This window comes from Borostomias antarcticus, assembly GCF_949987555.1.
Source record: "Borostomias antarcticus genome assembly, chromosome: 13".
Taxonomy (NCBI): Eukaryota; Metazoa; Chordata; class Actinopteri; order Stomiiformes; family Stomiidae; genus Borostomias; species Borostomias antarcticus.
Genome location: NC_140246.1, coordinates 22,503,329 through 22,521,196, shown reverse-complemented (window position 1 = coordinate 22,521,196; position 17,868 = coordinate 22,503,329). Strand labels below are relative to the sequence as shown.

Genomic DNA, 17,868 nt, shown 5'->3' with positions numbered 1-17,868 from the left:
TCATTCTTTTCCGCAGTACTTGGACATCTCTGTGAAGGGGCAGGGATGAATTGTAGAGATGGGGATATCTCCTCACAAGCTGGGAGACACGTTCCTCTACTCCTTCCATGACAGCCAAACGTCAAATGACACCAAAACTAAAACAAGGCTGCGGAACAAGCATATCCATGGCAACGCACGAGCCTTCTATGTAGCTATCCAATCACACTTGAGCGACAATATGTGACGGAGTCAGCGACATTAGAAAAATCCGTTGGTGCACAACAGCCCTCGGCAACACTTTTTTTTCCACAAAAAAAGTGTCTGACATGACGTCAAAAGTGTTGAGCGACGATTTTAAAAAGTGTCGCTCGACGAAGCATAAATTGGGCTTCGGTGCATGATTTGTGATGCTGTAGACGTTTTGACTTCAGTACAGATGTAAATCTCTGATTCCGAGGACGGGCTGAGTGCGCAGCACAAAATCACGTAGGACGTTGATTTCACTGTTCCGGAATGAGGTGTTGTATGAACTCAAACTCACCCTCCGCAAGAGAATGATTGTGCCATTGATCAGATCCAGATGACGGCACCAGATACAATAGGACTGACTGAGAGGCGACGGGGAGGCGTGTGCTGAGAGATATTATACTGTGCTGGGGCGCCCTTCTGGGTCAGTCCACTCAAACACTGAGGTGAGGTCAGCGCTTCTGCCCTCCCCTAAGCTGTTAACGCAGCTCTTCTGGGGTGTGAGCGGAGCCTTCGGTGTGGTTGTGTATCTGGTGGTGGTGTGTCCGAGGTCGGGGGCATTCCTCCTCCACATACGGGCTTGTGTGAACTCTTGGGCAGAGTTCTCCCTCCAGATTCAATGGTGTTGTTGGCAGCAGTTTCAATAATAAGAATGAAGTCTCCGACACAACTGCCGATGTGTTCATTTTGGGGGGTATTTACTGCATTCTTCTGGTATTCCACTATGAGTCGGCCAGTGGAAACCGGGGAACTCGACTTGCTTAGTCTCTGTGGTTCTTCATGGTGATGGTGGGCCGAAACATCTCCGAAGGGCCATCCTAGCGGTCCCTCCGGTCGCCATGGAGGCAGAGGTTTTAGGCTGTACTCTTTCGGAACTCCACGAAGTGCTGGCCCGTGGAGGCCAGGGACTATAGTGTACAGCAGTCCCCCTGTGGCGCTCTTTGATGGTCTTAGTGGGCTGAGTTACCTACGAGCAACTACCCGATCGCAGCCCACTCGTCATAGAGGCAGGGGGCTAAATCGATGCCGTTCCCTCTTCGTGCACTCTGGGCCAAGCTGGCCCAGAGGGGGGGGGGTACATCTAAATGATCGCCCCCCCCCCCCACGATCGTGCTTTCCACTACACAGTGGGAAGGCAGGGGGCCCCCCGAACAGAGCACACCGCCAAAATTCTATATGCTGTATTTGCTGCATTGATTTTCACTAAAGTGATCTCGACTGAAATGGTCTTGAAAGATACGATCAATAGGTATTCATGGTGATGACGTTAAAAAAACACACAATGCACTTGGTTCCAAGTTGGGAAGCTTAGGCTAACCTCAATGTGCACTTTTCATGAACTAAGCTAACTTTCAGCCTCTCAAAATGATATAGCCTCTAAAACCATTACAGAGCCATGAAATGAATGAAGTAAAAATCCACTCACAATCACAGGATCTTTTGTGGGGATGGAGACACCCTGAGGTCACCTCTCAACTCATGTGATCAGACTGCACGTCAGGACAAGTGCCTGGGCCAGTCTACAGCAGGAGGGATCAGTCTACAGCAGGAGAGGCTAGTCTACAGCAGGAGGGATCAGTCTACAGCAGGAGGGATCAGTCTACAGCAGGAGGGCCCAGTCTACAGCAGGAGGGCCCAGTCTACAGCAGGAGGGCCCAGTCTACAGCAGGAGGGGCCAGTCTACAGCAGGAGGGACCAGTCTACAGCAGGAGGGCCCAGTCTACAGCAGGAGGGATCAGTCTACAGCAGGAGAGGCTAGTCTAAAGCAAGACGGCCGAGTCTACAACAGGAGGGATCAGTCTACAGCAGGAGGGGCCAGTCTACAGCAGGAGGGACCAGTCTACAGCAGGAGGGCCCAGTCTACAGCAGGAGGGATCAGTCTACAGCAGGAGAGGCTAGTCTAAAGCAAGACGGCCGAGTCTACAACAGGAGGGATCAGTCTACAGCAGGAGGGGCCAGTCTACAGCAGGAGGGACCAGTCTACAGCAGGAGGGCCCAGTCTACAGCAGGAGGGCCCAGTCTACAGCAGGAGGGGCCAGTCTACAACAGGAGGGATCAGTCTACAGCAGGAGGGATCAGTCTACAGCAGGAGGGATCAGTCTACAGCAGGAGGGGCCAGTCTACAGCAGGAGAGGCCAGTCTAAAGCAGGATGGCCCAGTCTACAGCAGGAGGGGCCAGTCTACAGCAGGATGGGCCAGTCTACAGCAGGATGGCCCAGTCTACAGCAGGATGGGCCAGTCTACAGCAGGAGGGATCAGTCTACAGCAGGAGAGGCCAGTCTACAACAGGAGGGGCCAGTCTACAGCAGGATGGGCCAGTCTACAGCAGGAGGGGCCAGTCTACAGCAGGAGGATGGGCCATGGATGACTAGCCGTATTACTAAACCACACGGCCATCAAATCATCACTACATTACCCAGGAGTCGGTAGCAGGCCTTGAACAAACTGTCTTACAGCACACAGTCTTAAAGGACAATGCTCGTTTTTGACAACCTGGACCTTATTTACGACATATTATATGACTCACCGAGATCACTTTGGTGTAGTTCGGAGGCATGTAGAAGAAATGTAAAATCCAGCGCGAGCCAGTATATCCATGTAATGGCGGTGGTCGGGGCACTTAGAATGCAGTTTCTAAAAATCTATTTTCTGCCTCGAAACGGTTGTTTTCATCAATCTGTCTTGATGAATCGCTAGTTGTGCTTACATAGAGCATAGGCCTGTTGTGTTGTTTTTCACATGCCTCTGTAATATGATCTTTAGACACGAAATAGCTTCCTCACTTGCTCCAGCACGCATGCGCACAGCGTGCTGGAGCAACGATGCGCGCTGTGCGAATGCGTGCTGGAGCAAGTACCAGTACCAGTACCGACCAGTACTGACCAATACTGACCAGTACTGACCAATAATAGCCAGTACTGACCAATACTAACAAGTACTGAGCAATACTTAACCAATACTGACCAGTACTAAACAATACTAACCAATACTGACCAATACTAACCAGTACTGACCAGTACTGCCCAATACTGCCCAATACTAACCAGTACTGACCAGTACTGACCAATACTAACCAGTACTGAGCAGTACTGACCAATACTAACCAATACTAACCAATACTGACCAGTACTGACCAGTACTGATCAGTACTGACCAATACTAACCAATACTGACCAATACTGACCAGTACTGACCAGTACTGATCAGTACTGACCAATACTAACCAATACTGACCAATACTAACCAATACTGATCAATACTGACCAGTACAACAGACACTCAGGGAGCTGGTCTGTGGTGTGTATGGAGTAGTGAGCTCCCCTCAGGGAGCTGGTCTGGGGTGTGTATGGAGTAGTGAGCTCCCCTCAGGGAGCTGGTCTGGGGTGTGTATGGAGTAGTGAGCTCACTCAGGGAGCTGGTCTGGGGTGTGTGTGGAGTAGTGAGCTCACTCAGGGAGCTGGTCTGGGGTGTGTATGGAGTAGTGAGCTCACTCAGGGAGCTGGTCTGGGGTGTGTATGGAGTAGTGAGCTCCCCTCAGGGAGCTGGTCTGTGGTGTGTATGGAGTAGTGAGCTCCCCTCAGGGAGGTGGTCTGTGGTGTGTATGGAGTAGTGAGCTCACTCAGGGAGCTGGTCTGGGGTGTGTATGGAGTAGTGAGCTCCACTCAGGGAGGTGCAGTCTGGGGTGTGTATGGAGTAGTGAGCTCCCCTCAGGGAGCTGGTCTGTGGTGTGTGTGGAGTAGTGAGCTCCCCTCAGGGAGGTGCAGTCTGGGGTGTGTATGGAGTAGTGAGCTCCCCTCAGGGAGCTGGTCTGGGGTGTGTATGGAGTAGTGAGCTCCACTCAGGGAGCTGGTCTGGGGTGTGTATGGAGTAGTGAGCTCCACTCAGGGAGCTGGTCTGTGGTGTGTATGGAGTAGTGAGCTCCCCTCAGGGAGCTGGTCTGTGGTGTGTATGGAGTAGTGAGCTCCCCTCAGGGAGCTGGTCTGGGGTGTGTATGGAGTAGTGAGCTCACTCAGGGAGCTGGTCTGGGGTGTGTATGGAGTAGTGAGCTCCACTCAGGGAGCTGGTCTGTGGTGTGTATGGAGTAGTGAGCTCCCCTCAGGGAGCTGGTCTGTGGTGTGTATGGAGTAGTGAGCTCCCCTCAGGGAGCTGGTCTGTGGTGTGTATGGAGTAGTGAGCTCCCCTCAGGGAGCTGGTCTGTGGTGTGTGTGGAGTAGTGAGCTCCCCTCAGGGAGGTGCAGTCTGGGGTGTGTATGGAGTAGTGAGCTCCACTCAGGGAGCTGGTCTGGGGTGTGTATGGAGTAGTGAGCTCCCCTCAGGGAGCTGGTCTGGGGTGTGTATGGAGTAGTGAGCTCCACTCAGGGAGCTGGTCTGTGGTGTGTATGGAGTAGTGAGCTCCCCTCAGGGAGCTGGTCTGTGGTGTGTGTGGAGTAGTGAGCTCCCCTCAGGGAGGTGCAGTCTGGGGTGTGTATGGAGTAGTGAGCTCCACTCAGGGAGCTGGTCTGTGGTGTGTATGGAGCAGTGAGCTCCCCTCAGGGAGCTGGTCTGTGGTGTGTATGGAGTAGTGAGCTCCACTCAGGGAGCTGGTCTGGGGTGTGTGTGGAGTAGTGAGCTCACTCAGGGAGCTGGTCTGGGGTGTGTATGGAGTAGTGAGCTCCCCTCAGGGAGCTGGTCTGTGGTGTGTGTGGAGTAGTGAGCTCCACTCAGGGAGCTGGTCTGTGGTGTGTATGGAGTAGTGAGCTCCACTCAGGGAGCTGGTCTGTGGTGTGTATGGAGTAGTGAGCTCCCCTCAGGGAGCTGGTCTGGGGTGTGTATGGAGTAGTGAGCTCCCCTCAGGGAGCTGGTCTGTGGTGTGTATGGAGTAGTGAGCTCCACTCGGAGGGTGTGTGTGAGGTGGGGGGTAGACTGGATTCAGGTAAATCAATGCTCAGTATTGATCGTCTCCCATAGGGAAGATGTGGGCGGCCTGATTGCTTCCTTGGTTGTCAGCTGGCGCCCCCTACGGACTGTGATTCTCCCTCCTCCACATCACAGACAGGATGGACTGGAGGAGGGCATTCTTGGGAAAATTGTACAGATTTTTGTACAGTTGGACTACAGTGCCTCACTGTGGCAAATAATGACAACATCTCAGATGTAATTCAGTCAAAATTCTGCTTAATTAAAAAAAATTCTGATAAAGCCTAATGTGATTTCTCCAGTTCACAGTGAATATAGGGGCTCTATTGATCCCAAGGGACATTCTGTGCTGTACTAGGCTGCACTCCCAGATCCTGACCAGAAACTCCCAGAGAAACACACTGACCAGACCCCACTCACACATTCTCAATACACAAGCACAACACAGAGAAACGCACTGACCAGACCCACTCACACATTCTCAATACACAAGCACAACACAGAGAAACACACTGACCAGCCCCACTCACACATTCTCAATACACAAGCACAACACAGAGAAACACACTGACCAGCCCCACTCACACATTCTCAATACACAAGCACAACACAGAGAAACACACTGACCAGCCCCACTCACACATTCTCAATACACAAGCACAACACAGAGAAACACACTGACCAGCCCCACTCACACATTCTCAATACACAAGCACAACACAGAGAAACGCACTGACCAGACCCACTCACACATTCTCAATACACAAGCACAACACAGAGAAACACACTGACCAGACCCACTCACACATTCTCAATACACAAGCACAACACAGAGAAACACACTGACCAGACCCACTCACACATTCTCAATACACAAGCACAACACTCTGGCGTAACAGTGTGGGGGTCACAGTGGACATGGTCCAGAGCACTGAGACATGAACACAGAGCCCTACACTACAGAACCACAGAGCCCTACACTACAGAACCACAGAGCCCTACACTACAGAACCACAGAACCCTACACTACAGAACCACAGAGCCCTACACTACAGAACCACAGAACCCTACACTACAGAACCACAGAGCCCTACACTACAGAACCACAGAACCCTACACTACAGAACCACAGAGCCCTACACTACAGAACCACAGAACCCTACACTACAGAACCACAGAACCCTACACTACAGAACCACAGAACCCTACAATACAGAACCACAGAACCCTACACTACAGAACCACAGAACCCTACAATACAGAACCACAGAGCCATACACTACAGAACCACAGAACTCTACAGTACAGAACCACAGAACCCTACACTACAGAACCACAGAACCCTACAATACAGAACCACAGAGCCATACACTACAGAACCACAGAACCCTACACTACAGAACCACAGAACTCTACAGTACAGAACCACAGAGCCATACACTACAGAACCACAGAACTCTACAGTACAGAACCACAGAGCACTACACTACAGAACCACAGAGCCCTACACTACAGAACCACAGAACCCTACACTACAGAACCACAGAGCCCTACACTACAGAACCACAGAACTCTACAGTACAGAACCCCAGAGCCATACAGTACAGAACCACAGAGCCCTACACTACAGAACCACAGAACCATACACTACAGAACCACAGAACCCTACAGTACAGAACCACAGAGCCCTACACTACAGAACCACAGAGCCATACAGTACAGAACCACAGAGCCCTACACTACAGAACCACAGAACCCTACACTACAGAACCACAGAGCCATACAGTACAGAACCACAGAACCCTACACTACAGAACCATGGAGCCCTATACTACAGAACCACAGAACCCTACACTACAGAACCACAGAACCCTACACTACAGAACCACAGAGCCCTACACTACAGAACCATGGAGCCTGAGAGTTAGCGTGAAGGGCATTTCCTGCAGCTGTGACATTAAGCAGCAGAATAAATCCAGGTTCAGCAGGCAAGACAGTTTTAAGAGGTTTGTTTCACTGCCAATTTGGAATGTGGTAAGTTCTAAAACGGCCATTTTCAAGAATCATCCTGTCAAATATTATGGAAAGACTCATGACGAGACTGTTTGCTGTTGTATGTGAACCTGGATGGAAAGACAATAAGGACCTCTCCTACATCTGCGCAGGGTCGTCTGGGAGATATGCGAGGCCCTGTGTGAAACAGCAGGGCAGTCTGGGAGATATGCGAGGCCCTGTGTGAAACAGCAGGGCAGTCTGGGAGATATGCGAGGCCCTGTGTGAAACAGCAGGGCAGTCTGGGAGATATGCGAGGCCCTGTGTGAAACAGGCATTGCGAGGCCCTTATGCATCCCCAAATGTCCGGTTGTCACTCCCTCCCTGGCTTTCTCTGTCCCGTTGTTGACCTGCAGTTCTATGTTGCTACCACAAGAGGCAGTGGTCCCAGAACCTGTAGTTCTATGTTGCTACCACAAGAGGCAGATAGACTGCATTTACCATGTTCGGCCACGGGAGGGCAGCAACAAGCTTAGATAGACTGTGTTCTTGTTGAGTGTAGTTCTAGCAGTACTTATAACAAACACCTACTGCTTCTCCCTGCTAATGCTTCTCAATTCAACTTCCATACAACACCTCCACATCTACTGCTCGGCCCCGGAGTGGGATACAGACACACGGTCTCCATTGACGGGTGCATGGGGATGGCCTGGCAATCACTGACCTCCCCCCACAACCTCTCGCCACCACGTCACTATCCACACCACGGTCCCCACATCTCAGCCCCTGAGTTGGCTAAAGACACAGTTTTCACGGTTGGGTGCATGTGGGAGGCGCGGAGAGCAGTCCACTGTCCTCGAGTAGCCTACAGGTACATTGGAATTCTTGTAATCGCTTGTCTTTACAGTGTCAGTACAAACCAGTTCCTCAGGCTAGTCCTAGGTACTCCACTAGACGTAAAGGATGGGGGGCTACGTCACAACCGTGGAAGATGCATGATGTGCGTATTTTGTGCCAAGTGGAAAAAAAAGCAGTGTCTGCATAGTGCATAAAGGCCTCGCAATGCCTTCTTCACACAGGGCCTCGCTTCTCTCCCAGACGGCCCTGTGCACATGCGCACAGACAGAGCCAGGAAAGGCGTTCTTTACCGGAGGTCTCTGCTCTCTGATTACTTATGAAGTGCGTTCATGAGCGGAGGTCTCTGCTCTCTGATTACTTATGAAGTGCGTTCATGAGCGGAGGTCTGTGTTCTCCGAGCACCATGTCTCGTTCTCAGTCTAAACCATTTTCCCCCCGGGGACAAACACAGTAAAGAGGTTAAGCTGATAAAGACAACGCTGACTCATCTGGGCAGGGTCGCCTGCGATCAGCCTGACACAGATCTGAGACACAACCACACCCACTTCAAAATACTATTTGAAATCCTTTCACATGATTTAGTGTTTGCTTGAGTCTGCCTGGGTGTCAGACGGGGTGTGTGGGGGGGTAAGTTGTTGTGAACAGTCCCATTGGGCCAGGCATGAACAATTCAAGTGCAGATACATTTGAAATTATTTCAAATAGTATTTGGACCCAGGCCTCACAGTAGTCCTGGAGGAGCAAGGTGATGGAGATTACAGAGAACGAGGGCTGCCTGTCTGTCTGAGGGCTGCCTGTCTGAGGGCTGTCTGTCTGTCTGCCTTTCTGTCTGAGGGCTGTCTGTCTGGGGCCTGTCTGTCTGTCTGCCTTTCTGTCTGAGGGCTGTCTGTCTGGGGCCTGTCTGTCTGTCTGCCTTTCTGTCTGAGGGCTGTCTGTCTGGGGCCTGTCTGTCTGAGGCCTGTCTGTCTGAGGGCAGTCTGTCTGGGGCCTGTCTGTCTGTCTGTCTGTCTGTCTGTCTGTCTGTCTGTCTGTCTGTCTGTCTGTCTGTCTGTCTGTCTGCCTGAGGGCTGCCTGAGGGCTGCCTGTCTGAGGCCTGTCTGTTTGAGGGCTGTCTGTCTGGGGCCTGTCTGTCTGTCTGGGGCCTGTCTGTCTGTCTAGGAGCTGCCTGTCTGTCTGGGGTCTGTCTGGTCTGGGGTCTGTCTAGGGGCTGTCTGGTCTGGGGGTTCCCTGTCTGGGGGCTGTCTGGTCTGGGGGTTCCCTGTCTAGGGGCTGTCTGGTCTGGGGGTTCCCTGTCTGGGGTCTGTCTGGTCTGGGGGTTCCCTGTCTAGGGGCTGTCTGGTCTGGGGGTTCCCTGTCTGGGGGCTGTCTGGTCTGGGGGTTCCCTGTCTGGGGTCTGTCTGGTCTGGGGGTTCCCTGTCTGGGGGCTGTCTGGTCTGGGGGTTCCCTGTCTAGGGGCTGTCTGGTCTGGGGGTTCCCTGTCTAGGGGCTGTCTGGTCTGGGGGTTCCCTGTCTGGGGGCTGTCTGGTCTGGGGGTTCCCTGTCTGGGGTCTGTCTGGTCTGGGGGTTCCCTGTCTGGGGGCTGTCTGGTCTGGGGGTTCCCTGTCTAGGGGCTGTCTGGTCTGGGGGTTCCCTGTCTGGGGGCTGTCTGGTCTGGGGGTTCCCTGTCTAGGGGCTGTCTGGTCTGGGGGTTCCCTGTCTGGGGGCTGTCTGGTCTGGGGGTTCCCTGTCTAGGGGCTGTCTGGTCTGGGGGTTCCCTGTCTAGGGGCTGTCTGGTCTGGGGGTTCCCTGTCTGGGGTCTGTCTGGTCTGGGGGTTCCCTGTCTGGGGTCTGTCTGGTCTGGGGGTTCCCTGTCTAGGGGCTGTCTGGTCTGGGGGTTCCCTGTCTGGGGTCTGTCTGGTCTGGGGGTTCCCTGTCTAGGGGCTGTCTGGTCTGGGGGTTCCCTGTCTAGGGGCTGTCTGGTCTGGGGGTTCCCTGTCTAGGGGCTGTCTGGTCTGGGGGTTCCCTGTATAGGGGCTGTCTGGTCTGGGGGTTCCCTGTCTAGGGGCTGTCTGGTCTGGGGGTTCCCTGTCTGGGGTCTGTCTGGTCTGGGGGTTCCCTGTCTAGGGGCTGTCTGGTCTGGGGGTTCCCTGTCTAGGGGCTGTCTGGTCTGGGGGTTCCCTGTCTAGGGGCTGTCTGGTCTGGGGTCTGTCTAGGGGCTGTCTGGTCTGGGGTCTGTCTAGGGGCTGTCTGGTCTGGGGGTTCCCTGTCTAGGGGCTGTCTGCAGATCAGTTACTCAGGCATGAGGAGATGAAAGGGAAAGGAAGGGTTTTGGAATTCTGCTGGCTTTAGAAAGAGGGGAATCATTTTGGGGGGAAAAACTAAAAGACTGCACTTCTGAGGGGGCTCTGCTCTGGGACTGAGGGTGATTCATCCAAATTTTGTGATCGCTGGTGCGAAATTCTGAATAAGTGCTCTTTGGATTTGATGGCACTCGTCATTCAAGAGACCACAGAGCAATTGACCAAAACGAGGGAAGAGATCCAACAGTCCAAGAGTCGTCTCAACAAGGAGCTCACTGACAAAATCAGACTGACTGAACGGAATAAAGACATCGAACAACTGAAGCAGAAGAACAATAACGAGATCAAGACAGCCAAATATTTTTGGCGTAAAACGACAAGAGATCCTACCAAACGATCCCAAACACGCCTTTTTGATCGGGGTACTCTTCCTCCCTGAACAAAGTGGCACATGCACATCCATAAATCAAAAAAGGCCAGGTGCCGAGCCGAAACGAGAGATATCAAAATGAAAAAGCTGGGCTCCATAGTTACGGCATTTATTGTACCAGAATCAAAAAATGTGTGACCTTTCGAGCAACGCTGTCTGATGAAGAGCGTTGCTCGAAACGTCACACATTTTTTGATTCTGGTACAATAAATGCCGTAACTATGGAGCCCAGTAGTGTGCGAGACCGTTCTTTTTCCTCTTCCTCCCTGGCCTTCTTCTACCTCTGTTGATTCCGACTCCAGTAGCCAATCGGGACGCGGTGCGCCTTTTTCAGGAGACGCCCCTGAGGAGGAGATCATGGCAGAGGCCGACGCGGACGGAATATTCGCTACACCATAAGCGAACAAGACGAGGCCTACGGAAGAAGAGAACGTGTGCACAACACCAGGGGACCACGACTATAATCCACTAAACCTCTGACGGAGACGTGCAAGACTGCTCTCAGTCTTATGCACCCACTACCCCCACCAACGACTTTGAGACCATCGCAGACTTTCAGAAGTTCTTCAGAACATTAAGACTGAAATAATCTTTTCACTCTAAGGATATCGTTCCCCCCGGAGAGAGACAAGACAATGTGAATGCCAACGGTGCCGAACTTATGGTCATAATAATCTACCTTTATTCCTCCGAGAAACAGAAACGCCTCTCTTGACATGTATTGCCGCTTAGTAGAGAGTGATGAACATGCAGTCCTTAAAAACAAGAGAGAATGTCAAGTGTGCCATAACATGTCTAAAGCTGAAAAAGAGGTGATATCTGCTTTGGGTAAAGATAAAACAGTTATTGTCCGCCCTGCTAATAAGGGTGGGGCCATTGTGATTCAGGACCTTTGTGATAACGACTGTGAAATTAGGAGACAATTAAATGATGCTACATTCGATCAAAAGTTGTCCTCTGATCCAACTAACCAATTCAAACGAGCGGTTCATGACAAACGGAGGTTTTGGTTGGATAAGGGAGAACTGCACAGGAATGAATATGAATTCATGATAAATGACTTTCCTGTGATTCCTGTTATTTATACTCTCCCAAGGTTCACAAATCTCAGACTACCCCTCTAGTGGGGTATTAAATCTCAGACTACCCCTCTAGTGTGGTATTAAATCTCAGACTACCCCTCTAGTGGGGTATTAAATCTCAGACTACCCCTCTAGTGGGGTATTAAATCTGACTACCCCTCTAGTGGGGTATTAAATCTCAGACTACCCCTCTAGTGGGGTATTAAATCTGACTACCCCTCTAGTGGGGTATTAAATCTCAGACTACCCCTCTAGTGGGGTATTAAATCTCAGACTACCCCTCTAGTGTGGTATTAAATCTCTGACTACCCCTCTAGTGTGGTACTGTATTAAATCTCAGACTACCCCTCTAGTGTGGTATTAAATCTCAGACTACCCCTCTAGTGTGGTATTAAATCTCAGACTACCCCTCTAGTGTGGTATTAAATCTCTGACTACCCCTCTAGTGTGGTACTGTATTAAATCTCAGACTACCCCTCTAGTGGGGTATTAAATCTCAGACTACCCCTCTAGTGTGGTATTAAATCTGACTACCCCTCTAGTGGGGTATTAAATCTCAGACTACCCCTCTAGTGGGGTATTAAATCTGACTACCCCTCTAGTGGGGTATTAAATCTCAGACTACCCCTCTAGTGGGGTATTAAATCTCAGACTATCCCTCTAGTGTGGTATTAAATCTCAGACTACCCCTCTAGTGGGGTATTAAATCTGACAACTCTCTAGTGGGGTATTAAATCTCAGACTACCCCTCTAGTGGGGTATTAAATCTCAGACTACCCCTCTAGTGGGGTATTAAATCTGACTACCCCTCTAGTGGGGTATTAAATCTCAGACTACCCCTCTAGTGGGGTATTAAATCTCAGACTATCCCTCTAGTGTGGTATTAAATCTCAGACTACCCCTCTAGTGGGGTATTAAATCTCAGACTACCCCTCTAGTGTGGTATTAAATCTCAGACTACCCCTCTAGTGGGGTATTAAATCTCAGACTACCCCTCTAGTGGGGTATTAAATCTCAGACTACCCCTCTAGTGGGGTATTAAATCTCAGACTACCCCTCTAGTGTGGTATTAAATCTCAGACTACCCCTCTAGTGGGGTATTAAATCTCAGACTACCCCTCTAGTGGGGTATTAAATCTCAGACTACCCCGGTAGTGGGGTATTAAATCTGACTACCCCTCTAGTGTGGTATTAAATCTCAGACTACCCCTCTAGTGTGGTATTAAATCTCAGACTACCCCTCTAGTGGGGTATTAAATCTCAGACTACCCCTCTAGTGGGGTATTAAATCTGACTACCCCTCTAGTGTGGTATTAAATCTGACTACCCCTCTAGTGGGGTATTAAATCTGACTACCCCTCTAGTGGGGTATTAAATCTCAGACTACCCCTCTAGTGGGGTATTAAATCTCAGACTACCCCTCTAGTGGGGAGGCCTATTGTTAGCAGTATTGGCTCCTTAACTACCAATATCTCCACCTTTGTCGATCATTTTCTGAAATAATGGGTAACCTGTCTTCCTTCCTACACCAGAGACTATTGACTTCATTCACGAACTCAAGGCCATTCAATTACCTACAGTCTGTCCTCCAGCCTCTACACCAGCACCCCACATGACGGGGGTATAGAAGCAGCCTCTACACCAGCACCCCACATGACGGGGGTATAGAAGCAGCCTCTACACCAGCACCCCACATGACGGGGGTATAGAAGCAGCCTCTACACCAGCACCCCACATGACGGGGGTATAGAAGCAGCCTCTACACCAGCACCCCACATGACGGGGGTATAGAAGCAGCCTCTACACCAGCACCCCACATGACGGGGGTATAGAAGCAGCCTCTACACCAGCACCCCACATGACGGGGGTATAGAAGTAGCCTCTACACCAGCACCCCACATGACGGGGGTATAGAAGCAGCCTCTACACCAACGCCCCACATGACGGGGGTATAGAAGCAGCCTCTACACCAACGCCCCACATGACTGGGGTATAGAAGCAGCCTCTACACCAGCACCCCACATGACGGGGGTATAGAAGCAGCCTCTTCACCAACGCCCCACATGACGGGGGTATAGAAGCAGCCTCTACACCAGCACCCCACATGACGGGGGTATAGAAGCAGCCTCTACACCAGCACCCCACATGACGGGGGTATAGAAGCAGGTGATTTTTTTCTGGATCAGAGATTGCAGACTGATAAACCCAATACTGCCTCTATCAGTGACCTCACAGAAACTGTTCTCACCAGTAACTATTTTCTGTTTAAAAATGAGTATTTTTTGCAAACTAAGGGTACAGCCATGGGGAGTACGATGGCCCCCAACTATGCCAACCTCTACATGGGGTACTTTGAGAACCAGCTTGTCTTAAACCCTGATGTCCTTTCTTTTCTAAGATCTCAACTTGCCAACGTTACATTGATGACCTGTTTATAATTTGGACAGGCAGCAAAGAGACACTTGAGGATTTTCATAGATATTTGAACTCTGTTAAAGAGCATTTGAGTTTCACTCTTGAGTTAAGTTGTACCAGTATTCGTTTGTTGGATGTTCTGGTCATGAAGGAACTCCATACACACAGACTAATTTTGTAAACCCACCGATAGAAACACTTTACTGTGTGGAGACAGCTTCCATCGCACACACCTTATCAAAAGCCTCCTGATTAGCTGGTTCCATCGTGCTAGGAGAGTCTGCAGCTCAGACACCCTGTATTTAACAGACAAGCCACGGATCTCACCAACTGATTTCTGGACAGGCATTACAAAAAGGAATGGATAGATAGGATTGCAGACCGCTTCAGGACCAGTTCACAGGATGAGTGCTTACAACCCAGAGTTAAGACCACTATTTATTTGTTTATTTATTGTATTTTATTTATGTTATTGGTTTATTTTTCAGGGACAATGTACATTAAAAGACAATAAATTGTGGGTACAATAAATCATAAATGATCCAGAATTAGCCAAGAGACTAGTTTTCATCTGCTGTCACTGGCCAGATGTTAAAAAGGCAACCTGAAATATAAAATGCAGTGCAATAAAAAACAATAGAAATAAGCTAAAAGACGGACATAAGACATTAGGGCACATGGAACACTTATTAACATACTAGAAAATACACATGCACTTATGAGGACAAAAACATGCTCATGACAGGACATGACAGGACTAACGATTATGACAGGACAAAACAGTTGATATGATGGCAATATATCTACTGTAAGTATATCTACTGTATATATATATATCTACTACAAAGTATCTACTGTATTAATGTGTACATGGTTGATTACTGTTGATGAGCCATGATTTCAGGTGTGCAGTGAAGGTACAGTGAGTATTGAGGTCCCTAGTCTCTGTGGGTATTGAGTTCCAGTCCTGTGATGCTTTAACTGAGAATGATGAGCGGCTAAATGTACTGATTCTGTGGGTACGATGCAGTCTCCTCAGGTGGAGGCTCTGGTTGTGTGGTTAGTGTTTGATCTCTGTGTGATGTATGTATGAAGCGGAGGGGGTGCAGTGTTGTGTAGGATTTTGTAGAGGAGGCAGAGGTTTGTGTACATGATTAAATTTTCCCAGCTCAGAAGTTTATACTTCTGTAAAATGAGACAGTGGTGATGTGTGTTTGGTTTCCAGGACTTTAAGGCTCTGTTTGTACAGTGTTTCTAATGGCTTGAGTGTTGTTTTGTTGGCCTGTGCTACACTGGTTAACCAGTATGTGAGATGGGAGACTATCATTGCATTAAAGTGCAGCTTGGCGGCATCAATGGTCATGGAATTTCTGATGAACTTGTTGCTAGATAAACTTAATTTAACCTTGTGGCAAACTTTCCTGATGTGAGACTTGAAGGACAGATTTGAATCAATGACGATGCCCAGATATTTGTATTGATGGACTATGTGCAGCTTTCCTCCTGATATCATGATATCTGGGTCCGGGGTGGTACATGGTTTCTTTGTGAACAACATGGCAACAGTTTTCGCTCCATTGAGCTGGAGGCATGACTGTTCTAGCCAAGCTGTTATGTGGCCCAATGTGTTGGTGAGTCTTGCTGCAGCCTGTTGTGCTTCCATCTTCATAGATGACCGTGTCGTCTGCATATAACTGAATCTCCACATCAGGGCATACGGTGGGTAAGTCACTGACATATAGGCTAAACAGAAGTGGTCCTAGGATGGATCCTTGTGGTACGCCAGTGTGGGAGTTGATGGTGTCTGATTGATGGTTGTGGACTTTCACACACTGGGTTCTGTTGCTGAGGTATGACTCAGTTGAAGTTGAAAGTGGATGGTTTAGTAAATAACACCTTATGGTTGACTGTGTCAAAAGCCTTTCATTTTAGAGAGATCATTCTCCTATGTGTTTCATCAGATACTCACTGGGTTTTGAGTTTAACAAGATCCTTAAGAAACACTGGCACATTATCAGCTCTGACCCAAAACTCAAGACCACATTTTGAAACGTCTGGGCATAGCATTAGCTCTCTCAGGTACAGGGGTATTGAGAAAGTGGTCAGACCTTCTAGAGGCGCTAACTATGAGCGTTTACTGTTACAACGTGAAACATATTATATTTATGCTCTTAACACAATGTCCCCTTACGGCTTGAATGAAGAATTTGATATCAAATGTGTTTTTATAATTGTGCTAGTCTGATTTTGTCACGGCTCATGTTTCCTGCTCACTTTTGGTTTCAGATACCTGTAACGTGAATTATTCTAATGTGATGTATTTGTGCAGGCTACATAATTACACCTGTAATGTTGAACTTGTATAGCACTACTGTGCACTGCAGAAGTATAGATTGTACCTGTTTTTAAACTTTGACCCCACTATGGACACACCCACTTCCTTTTACCCTTGTTTATACACCCTGCCCCCTCACATGTTCAGTATTGCACCTGAAGAAGGCCATTTTGGCTGAAACGTTGTGCCCTATTTATTAAAACTCACCGTGGGAGCTAAATACAGTGTGCAAACATTCTCTCTGTCTTAAGTTCATTCATTTTTGTCGAGCACCTGTCGCACTTTGTTTGATGTGCGTGCGTTCCTCTGCTGCTACAGATTCAGGACCAGTCAGTTCCGCCTGAGTAATGGAATGGCCTGAGCTGTCAGTCCAGCAGCCCAACGCAGAGCTGAAGGAACTCTCGTTCCCTCACAGAACCATACTAAACGTTCCGCGGACAGTGCAGCAGCCCAACGCAGAGCTGAAGGAACTCTCGTTCCCTCACAGAACCATACTAAACGTTCCGCGGACAGTGCAGCAGCCCAACGCAGAGCTGAAGGAACTCTCGTGTTCCTCACAGAACCATACTAAACGTTCCACGGACGGTCAGAGAAAGGCTGTTTAAATAACGTCAGTCAGAGAAAGGCTGTTTAAATAACGTCAATAAAACATCAATAACTAGCCATGAAAGGGCATGCTGGGGGAGTGTGTGAACGAGCACGTACCAGTCAGTGTGCTGGTCGTCTATGACCAGGAGGATCTTGGGTTTGCGTATGACGGGTTTGGGGGGCGAGGCGGACGCCGACTTGGCATGCGCCGCCGCCGCCACGGACTGGGCCATCTGGGCGCTCTTCACCACGCTGGAGAACGAGCTGAGGAAGCCGCCCCCCCCGGAGGAGGAGGAGGCGGTGGCGGTGGCGGCAGCGGCGGCGGCTGCGGGGGGGGGGGCCTGGGGCTGGTCGGGGGGCTGTCGCCGCTCCGTGGCGGGGGAGGCGGGGGAGGAGGTGGAGGTGGAGGGGGCGGAGGGCCCAGGCGCAGGACGCTGCAGGTCCATCATGTAGCCATTGGGCAGGTTGGCCACGAAGCTGCTGTCCGACAGACGCCTACGAAGGTAGTTCATGGCGACGGGCTGGTAGCTCGGTCAAGCAAGAGGAGAGATGGGTCGACTCTTATCCTGTTAGATGGAGAGAGAGAGAGAGAGAGAGAGAGAGAGAGAGAGAGAATGATTAGTAAAATCATTGTGTGTATTAATTCATTGTGGAGATGCTGAGGGAATGATCATGATGCTGTGGTGCTCCGGTGTATCCTGGAACAGCTGGTGAAGCAAACACACACAAACACACACACGCATACACACACACACACACACGGAT

General features: G+C 50.0%; 1 protein-coding gene across 1 annotated transcript in view; it reads right to left on the bottom strand.

The window, feature by feature from the left end:
* The window catches only part of syn3 (synapsin III), a gene marked incomplete at both ends in the record, with an annotated part of 186,109 nt that extends 168,494 nt beyond the window's left edge, over positions 1 to 17,615 (bottom strand). Inside the window, 3 exon segments of the mRNA XM_084447780.1 lie at positions 17,221 to 17,387; positions 17,390 to 17,465; positions 17,467 to 17,615. Of these exon segments, the coding sequence (XP_084303906.1) occupies positions 17,221 to 17,387; positions 17,390 to 17,465; positions 17,467 to 17,615 (392 nt within the window).
* Between the last annotated feature and the right edge of the window lie 253 nt (positions 17,616 to 17,868).